General features: G+C 43.5%; 1 protein-coding gene across 3 annotated transcripts in view; it reads right to left on the bottom strand.

The window, feature by feature from the left end:
• Positions 1 to 9,248, bottom strand: part of KIF26A (kinesin family member 26A) — a 171,441-nt gene that overhangs the window by 86,663 nt on the left and 75,530 nt on the right. For all 3 annotated transcript variants that reach the window (XM_069103816.1, XM_069103814.1, XM_069103815.1), the window contains exon 4: positions 4,117 to 4,283. In XM_069103816.1, coding sequence (XP_068959917.1) covers positions 4,117 to 4,283 — 167 coding nt within the window. The remainder of the gene's footprint in view (positions 1 to 4,116; positions 4,284 to 9,248) is intronic.

The raw sequence follows: 9,248 nt of genomic DNA, 5'->3' as shown, positions 1-9,248 counted from the left end.
GGAGAGAGAGAGAGAGAGAGAGAGAGAGAGAGAGAGAAGGAGGGAGGGAGAGAGGGAAGGAGGGAGGAAGGAAGGAAGGAAGGAAGGAAAGAGTCAGTATAGCAAAACTATTACATCCACAATTCTGAAAGCATATGCAACATTCAACACCCATAGTCTCCAATCTCTAAAAAGAGGAGAGGAAGAGAGAGATACATCTTCTCAATTCCTCTCTATGTCCAAACTTTTTTCATCACAATTATACAATATTTTTTAAGGTTTTTTTTGTTCTTCCTATCTATATCTATATTGTGGTTGCCTTTATGAATATTGTTTTCCTGTCTTTGTTTACTTCCCTCTGCATCTTTTCATATAAATTTTCACATTATTTTCTGATTTAGTTATTTTTGTACAAAACACTAATATTCCATTACGTTATCGTTTCACAGTTTGTTTATCCATTTCCCAATCAATGGGCCCCTACTTTGTTTCCATTCCTTTGCGAATGATACAAGAAGTGATGCTATGAATATTTTGTTATTGACGCATCCCTTTTTTCTATCTTTGATAGAAAGTAATAACTTGAGGCCTTCTCTGCCTAGAAGTAGGATTTCTAGGTCAGAGGGTATGGATATTTTAGTCACATTGAATACCTTTTCTAAAGTCAGTTGACATAAAGGGCTGAAATCCCATCCGTAGGAGTACCAGCTCGCTACAGATGCTGCCAAAGTCCCTAGGCACCAAAGGAGGCTTTAAAATGGAAAATTAACTTGGTACTAGGAAATTGGCTCTGGGACTCATTGCCGCTTCCACTGGCTGATAATTCAAAAGCATCCAGGTTTTGATTTTATCATCATGATGGCCCCAACCCTCTCCACCACGAGCCTGGCACAAGGCTCTGGCAGCTAGCTACCAGGCATTTCGGGCACCTTCAGTGAACAATGGCCAGAGCTATCCCATGATAATACACACACCAAACTCCATTCTGAGCTTCCGGCAGCTAATTGGGGGATCGGATGCACAGGACAAGAGTCCATTAGTCATTTAGTGGTTGTCCTAATATTGTTCTCTGGCTCAGTGGCACTTTCATTAGCCCAACGTAGAGAGGATGGTCTCATCATATGCTCAGTCACAGAACAATCAGGGCTGGCCCCCTCCTCTCTGCACCATCCCAAACACTGATAAGGTGTCTCTGCTCTCAGCAGAACCTCGGCTGTGGGCAATAATTCATGGCCAATCTAATGACCCAATGCTTATCGGGGCCCATGCAGGGCTGCTAATAGGAGAGTGACCTCTAGTTTATATGTGCCATTACTGTTCATTAGTGATAATTACATTCTTTTAATCCACAATGCACATACATGCAGACAGGGAAAGCAGGATTCACTGCTCAGACCCTGCAAGGAAAGGGACATTTGAAAGCAACTCCCACAAATGCACAAAGGATGATGGAAAATTGAAAAGTCCTCTGGTCAAAAGGAAGCCTACAAGGGCATTTCATTCATGCTCCTGCCTTCATTTGGCATTGTGCTTATTATTATTATTGATAACAATATCAACAATGTTCAAAACAGAACTGGTATTTCTAGATTCTAGATTTATAGTTTACAAAAATGCCCTCCTTACATCAGCCCTGGAAGGTAGCACTGGATTTGGTGCCCTGGGACCTGGATTCGAGTCCCAGTCCTGATAATAGCCATGTGAACTTGAGACAGTCATTTCCTCTGAGCCTCAACCTCCTCAACTATAAAAATGAGGACCTACTTCATGGGGTTATTGTGAAAAAATGATTTTGCAAACCTCCAAGGCATTCTAGAAACATAGAGCTCTTGTTAACAATTATTACTATCATGACCCCTATTTGACAGGTGAGGAGACTGAGACCCAGAGAGATGAATGATTGGCAGGTGGTCACATAGCAAATGTTATAACTCTGATACATGCCCAGGTCTCTTCACTCCCAGTGCAATTTCTACTTTGATACCACACTGTCTCTCAATTATCTATACTCTGGACAGAATGAACAAAGACTAAAGAGAAGAAATTTAACAGACTAATGTGAAGTCCTGTGTTTACATTCAACCCACACAAGGATAAGATGGAGCCCTAACTTGACAGCAGTTTATGAAAAAAAAAAAAAGACCAAAGGTTTTGATTGACCACAAACTAAATATGAGTCTACAAGGCAATTCAGTTTTTCAAAAAACTCACTTGACCTTAGAGAAGGCAAAGTCAATATGGTATAAAAGTTGGAATCAGGAAAACTGGGTTCAAATCCTGACACTCACTAGCTGTATAACCCTTCTCAGTCTCAGTTTCCTCATCTATAAAATAAAGAGGTTGGACTCTGCCTCTACAATCCCTTCCAAATCTATGACTGTCTGACAGTTCATACATGGAGCTGATCAGACCCCATCTGGAGGACTGTGCATCTGTGGGTTCAGTTCTTCTTCAGTCTCCTGGGAAAGAAATGTCAACGTCTCCTCTCAGTGATGCATGCCAATGGCTCAAAAGCATCCCAACCGAGAAGTCCTCTCACCCTGCTGTGGAATAAGCAGGCTCCTTATCAGTCCTCAGTGAAAAAACAGAACACCCAACACACACCATCTCCTCCATCAATACAGTTCCAAGAGTCTCTTGTTCCCACCCAGTCAGCTGCATTAGACCAGACTTCATCACACCCTAAGGAATCTCAGCCTCCTGCAAGATTTCACGTCAGCCTTGGTACTCACACCTCCTCACTATCGTCTATCCCTGTGTCTCCGCTGAATGAGGATGGCAAGGAGAGGTCCTCCCAAAACCTCCATTTTAGGAGTGTGCCAAAACCAGTCATCTCTTTGGGGGTGGGGGGCATTTGGAGTTAAATGACTTCTCCAAGGTCACACAGCTAGGATTTGAGGCCGAATTTGAAATCAGATCCTCCTGATAGACCACCGTCCAGCGGCCTGTCCAACTGCACCATTTCACCTCCCCAGTCATCTTTTCATTTCCCACCCAGCTATACTCCTTTAGATATTTTTTCATCATTCCCCACCCTGGGCCAGCTATTTTTCCTCTCCCCTTCCCCTATTTAATCCCCTTTTGTTTGTTGTCTCCCCCTATTAGATTGTAAACTCCTTGCAAGGAAGGGACTGTCTTTCTTCTTCACTTTTGTATCACCAGGGCTTAGCACAGTGTCTGGCACATAATAGACTCTTAACAAATATTGGTCAACTGACTGACTGAGTCAGGATAAGTGGGTTGAAATTCTGGTGATGACATATATTAGCTTCAGGAACTGAGGGCAGAACACTTAACCAAATCACAGAAACTTCAAAAATCATCCACTCCAACCACTGACCCAAGCAGGAATCCCCAACCCTCCTTCCCCCCATCTCTATAAGTACCCATCCAGCCTTTACTTGGAAACCCCCATAGCCAGGAAATTCATAGCCCTCAGGGCAACTTTGTCCACTTTTGGACAGCATTAATTATAAAGATGTTTTTCTTTTCATCAAGTTGAAACCTGCCTCCCCCTTTGTCCTCTGTCTGGGGTCAGGCAAAACAAGCCTAGCCCTTCTTCCTCTAAGATTACAGCCCTTCAAATACCTAAAAGACAGCCTTCACACCCCTCCTAACCCCTCATAAGTCTTCTCTCCTCCAGGGTAGGCACCCCCAGTTCTTTTAACCCATCCTTACATAGCATGGACTATCCTCACCTCAGTGCTGGACACCCTGAAGTTTATCAATGAGACTCATAAAATATAGTGGCCAGAAGTAAATATACACCCCATGTATAATCTGACCAAGGAAGGGGATGGCAGGGACTTCTCTTTCCTCATCCCAAACACCATGCATCCAAGAATTCAGCCTAAGCTCATATTTGTTTTGCTAGAAACCTCTCTGAGGCTCTGTTTTACCAGCTATAAAAATGGGGGAAGTAATCTTTGTACTACCTATCTCCTAAGGTTATTATGGGAAAATGGCTTTATAAACAACGGAGAGTCATATAAATATGAGATGTCATTATAATGACCCATAACAAAAGGTGGCTCCCAACAAGAGATTCCTAGCAATCTTGGCCCAATTGCATAATCTGTCCCCCAAAAGAACAACATACAGAAGCAACTGCAGAAAGCAAAGAAAAAGGAAATTTACCTTATGAAGAAAGAAGCTGCAGCAGAAGTACCTGTTGAGACTCCCCCTGGTGCCACCAGGCTCTGTGAAGTACCAGGGGGACAATATCCGGGCTGGTCACAGCGATGCTGCCCGGGGACCCCTTGGCCACGGGGTGCATCCTTCACTTGTTCCGTAGCTGCTTCTGCCTGGGGCGCAGGAAGAAAGAAAGGGAAGAAGGGTCATTAGTCTGTAGAATAAGATACAAAGTTCTTGTCTGTTGGGCCTTCCATAGTCTCATTCCAACCATTCTCTCCAGTCTCTTCACACACCCTGTGTTCTAGCCAGACAGGACTGCTCTTTGTGCCCTCTTACAGTCATTTCCACAATCTTCCATGTCTGGAAAGTTACTCCTTCCTCATCTCTTCCTACCAAAATCTTTCTCTTCCTTCAAGGCCCAATTTAGGTGCTGCTACCTACAGGAAGCCTTCTTTGGGTCCATCAGCTGAAAGGAATTACACTTTTAATTCTATAGCATTTTAACTATATATTTCCTATCCCCACAACACTCTTTCGGGGCATATTTATCTATATGTGTGTATAACCCCACCCCTTAGAAACTACAAACTACCTAAGGAACTGTTTTTCGTCTCTGTGTACCTAGTACCCAGAATACTGCATATTGCAAGTATTTAAATAAATTTTGTTTGAATCCATTTGTACTTTGCCTAGGATAAGCAAAATCACACAATTCACAAAAGACACTAATTCTATAGCCTAGTGTCGGCAAAGCAAGAAGAATGGAAGGCAGAAGAGTACATGGTGAAGCACTGAGACAGCCAGGGCTGGAGACCAGAGGACCCTCATGCTCCCCTCTCTCTCCATGATGCACAATGGACATGAGGCAGCTTAATGGAGATCGTGGAGATGAGGATGCTTGCATCTGGCTCTGTATCCTCAATGGCTGGTCATCCAGGCGACTCTGCTGGGAGAGAGCTAACCACACAGAAGGGGATGCCTCCCCCACTGTGCAGCAGCTGCCCTGGGAAACCCAACACACAGCCTTTCAGGCCAGAGGATAGTAAAGATCTTGCACTTTTAGAATGTTGCCTACCTTTGTAGAACCCCAAGACACAACTCCTACATGATATATGTTTGACCTGCATTTGTAATATATGATCTCCTACTGTGACTTGTGTTTTCATATGGATATGTCTTGTCTCCCCAGCCAGACTATAATGAATCATGACTTATACCTCCTGGTGTCCCATATGGTTCCTGGCACATAGTAACCAGATGATAAAATTTCTGTGGCTCCCTATTGCCAAAGATGATAGAACGAATGTTGGGCTTGGCATCAGAAGACCCAAATTCAAGCTTTACTTCTGGTATTTACTAGATGGGTCACTGTAATGGGAATGCAAATTTGGAAGATCTTCCCTGCCCCTAGGCTAAAGTGCACCTGAAGCCTGGGGTGGGAGGCTTGTTTTTCAGTAGATACTTTTTGATTGGCCAGTGGGTCCAAGAGGTTGTTACATTCTCTGAGCCAGGAGAAGGCTATATAAGCCCTGGTGTGTAGCTTTGTTTTGGGGGCTCACTTTGAGAAGTGTTCTGTGATTTGATCTGGATTCTGGGAAGCCGTTGTCCAGAGCCCCCCTGGCTTTGCTAAACCCAGATGTGGAAACCCAGATGTTGACTGGGTATGGATGTAATGGTTGGACAGTTTAGAAATTTGTCTACTTGATCTGTTTCTGTCTTGACAATTCTGTCTGTGTACTTTGAAGTTCGGGGTGCTGACCTTTTCCCCTGAACGGGGTAGACGATATATGTCTGACTGATTAAAGTAAGCTTGTTAACCCATTTTGAGTTGCTTTCCTTTATCAAGGCAGATCCAGGGGCCTGTGTGAGCAGCGACCCTGGGGACGCTTGGGGTGCTTGCTGCTACAGTCACCAAGAGGAAATCACAACCTCTTTAAGTTTGTCTCCTCATTTGCAAAATGGGCATCATCATACACTGCCTACCTCTCAAGGTTATTGTAAAAGAAAGTACTTTGTTGATTTTATTTAAAGTGCTATAGAAATAAAGCCCAAACTGCTTTATCTGGCATTCGAGGCTCTCTATAATTAGTAATGATGAGTAAATGAGGTGGCACGGTGGATAAAGTATTAGACTGAGTAACCCTGGGCAAGTCAGTCCCCTCATCTATAAAATGGGGATTATACTAATAGTTACTACTTTCCAGGGTTGTTGTGAGGATACAATGAGGTAAGGTTTGTAAAGCACTTTGCAAACCTTGAAGTATAATATAAATCCTAGTTATTATTATTATTATATAGCAATTCTTTGTCTTCCCAGTTTTATCTCATTATTCACATCCATAGATTCTACAGAACAAACTGAACTACTCTTTGTCCCCCAAACAAACCACATGTTTTCAGTCTCTATGCCTTTTTGCTCACACTGTTCCCTATGCCTAGAATGTTTTCCTTTTTTGACTATTGGAACCCATCCTTTAGAGCCAAGATCAAAAGATATCACCCCAAAGAAGCTTCCTCTGACCTGTCACTTTGTTAACAATTTCCCATTCAGACTTAAAATGGCACATTGCTCTTTATCATATTTATGATGCAATAATCTGCATCCACCTCCTTCTATGTTAGGGAGACAGTGGTCAATGAGAGCTAAGATAAGCCCTATCCAGGGAACATAAAGGGAGTTAGCTGTTACTTGGTTATGGGTGTTTATTCCCTGATTTAGTCCCCCATTTTGACTACTTCATTTCATTAAATCTCTTTACTTTGAATTCAGAGTCATCTGGCTTGATCTGATAAAATGAGCACTGGTGGGGGCTCATGAGTAATAGATCTGAATAGCTAATTACCCCTAACAGTACCATGGACCTAGGTGTGGCTTATTCTACTCTTGTGATTCCCAATCTAGTGCTTTTTTTGACTTCTGAAAGTGATCTGTAGATTTTCCTTCCTGTCCTAAATGATGCTAACGTATCTATAGGTGGATTGGCTTGGATAGTATGACTACCCGTATCTATAGGTGGATTGGCTTGGATAGTATGACTACCTATGTTTCTTCATTCAAGTCATCGCCTAAAATTCACTGCCTGGAAATAGCCACAAGACTTCTCCGTCCCTTAACTCTCTCTCTGGATAAAGTTACCAGAAATTCAAGCAACCCCATAGTTGAGTTTGGCTATAGATTCCAAGTTCTTAGGCCAAGAAACCCCAACCCTCTGAGCAGTGAGGCTGTCCATCCCAAAGCACAAAAGGGTGTAATTAGAGGAGACACCACAATAAATATTTGTCAGAGCCTTAATTGTGCCGTGTATGATAATATATGATGTTCCCGTCACCTGAAATACTACTCTGACATTTCCCACTAATTAGCTAAAATAAATTTCAGAAAGGGAGACAGTCTTGTAATGAAGGACAGAAGCAATTACATGCTCCCCGGGATGCCTGCAAACTTTAAATCCTGATACACTGTATATCACTTTTTATACCTGCCTTTCCCAGGGACGGGCCAGGGAGGCCCTCCGTACTTGCCTGCTTTCCACGAAGTTCCTTTGTTACACAGAACTTAATGGACCCCAACTGGAGGGCATAGGAGTAGGAAGCCTGCTGTCTGATAGAAGTACAACCTGTCACCCAGTCCACATTATACATTTGACCAAATTTTGTCTCCTTTATGTCACTACCTTATGCAAAAAACAAAACGTCAAGTGCCCCCTTCCATTGCCTACTCACTGAGTCATAAAATACCAGAATTAGAAGAAATTTTATCTAAGAACACAGAATTATTAGCGACATAAGGTACCTACTACAGATATTATTATGACCATTTCATAAATCATGGGATGCATTTTTCTGTTTTCTGTATATAAGGATTGTCTCCCTAGACAGACTGGGAGCTCCCTGAAGGCAGAGCCTGAGTCTTTACTTCTGTCTCACCCTGTCCCCAGCAGAATCAAGAAGAGGGCTCTCTGCTAGGCTTGGAGGTTCAGGAGAGAGTGGCAGAACTCAACAGGAGAATGAAGACCAATCTGTTAGACTCCTTCAAGCTCGATGCCCCCCTTAGCCAGCCCATCCTCCCCACCCAAGCACTAAGCACCCAGGATCTCTACCCGGGTTCCTGAGCAGTACTGAGCATGTGCACCTGCCATCATGGCTGTTCAGGGGAGAGAAGCTGGGCCATCCAAACCAAGCACACGGCAGCTGGGGCAGGTTCCCAGCTTCATCTCCTTCTTGCCCAGCCAAACATGTCTTGTTTTCCTGGACGTGCTCCAGTGTCTGGACACTGACCTGTCTCTTCTGGTCCACAAAGCTCTTCTGCAGCCACTGCAGGCATTGATTGCTCTGCTCCATCTAATGGACTAGCGACAGCCAAACCCTGCACAAAAACTGGAACCGGGAGATGCAGAAGAAGCAGATTGGGAGGAGAGAGACCCAGAGCAAGGAGAGCCGGGGGGGAAGGACAGCGAGGGCAGGAGGGACGGGGGGAGTCTTGCAGGGAGTTGGGATGGGGGACAAGGGGATGAGACAGGAAATGGAAAGGTTTCTAAAAACAAAAAACTGAGAGCAGCTTCACAAAGGAGCAACTTAAGGAAAAGTATGAAGAGAGGGGAAAAAATAAATAAGATTTCTTTTTTTTTCCATAAGACACGATTCATTTGGATAGTTCCTACTCTAATTTTGATCATAATAATTCAGTTCCATTCTATTAGCATTTATCAAAGACCTGCTATGTGTGTTCTATTAGCATTTATCAAAGACCTGTTTCGTGCCAGTCAGTTGAGAATACAAAGAAGAAAACAGAAACTGCCCCTGCCCTCAAGGGATTGCATTCTACTGGAGAATTTAAATCTCCTCTCCCATTGATATAGTCAGGCCCTCCACACATAACCTTAGCAGAGAGTTTTCATATTTGGTTTGGGGTTTTTGTAGGTGAGACCAAGAAATATCAATACCCTGCAGGCAGTTCTGTGGGAATGAACCTTTCCACTTTTTACTAGGCTGATCCTCAGACCAGACACAGCATCGGTCATTAGACCAACTTTCAAAGTGTTTCCAGCCTGGCAGAGCCTGACAGAGCTCATGCTTCATTGGCAAAGTCTTTGAGACCCCAGTATCACCCTGATGAATTCGTGAAAGCACTAAAA

Source organism: Petaurus breviceps, unplaced genomic scaffold (assembly GCF_028583685.1).
Source record: "Petaurus breviceps papuanus isolate PSGF00001 unplaced genomic scaffold, PetGlider_PUasm1.0 64, whole genome shotgun sequence".
In the NCBI taxonomy this organism is placed as follows: domain Eukaryota; kingdom Metazoa; phylum Chordata; class Mammalia; order Diprotodontia; family Petauridae; genus Petaurus; species Petaurus breviceps.
This window is presented reverse-complemented; position numbering and strand designations above follow the sequence as displayed.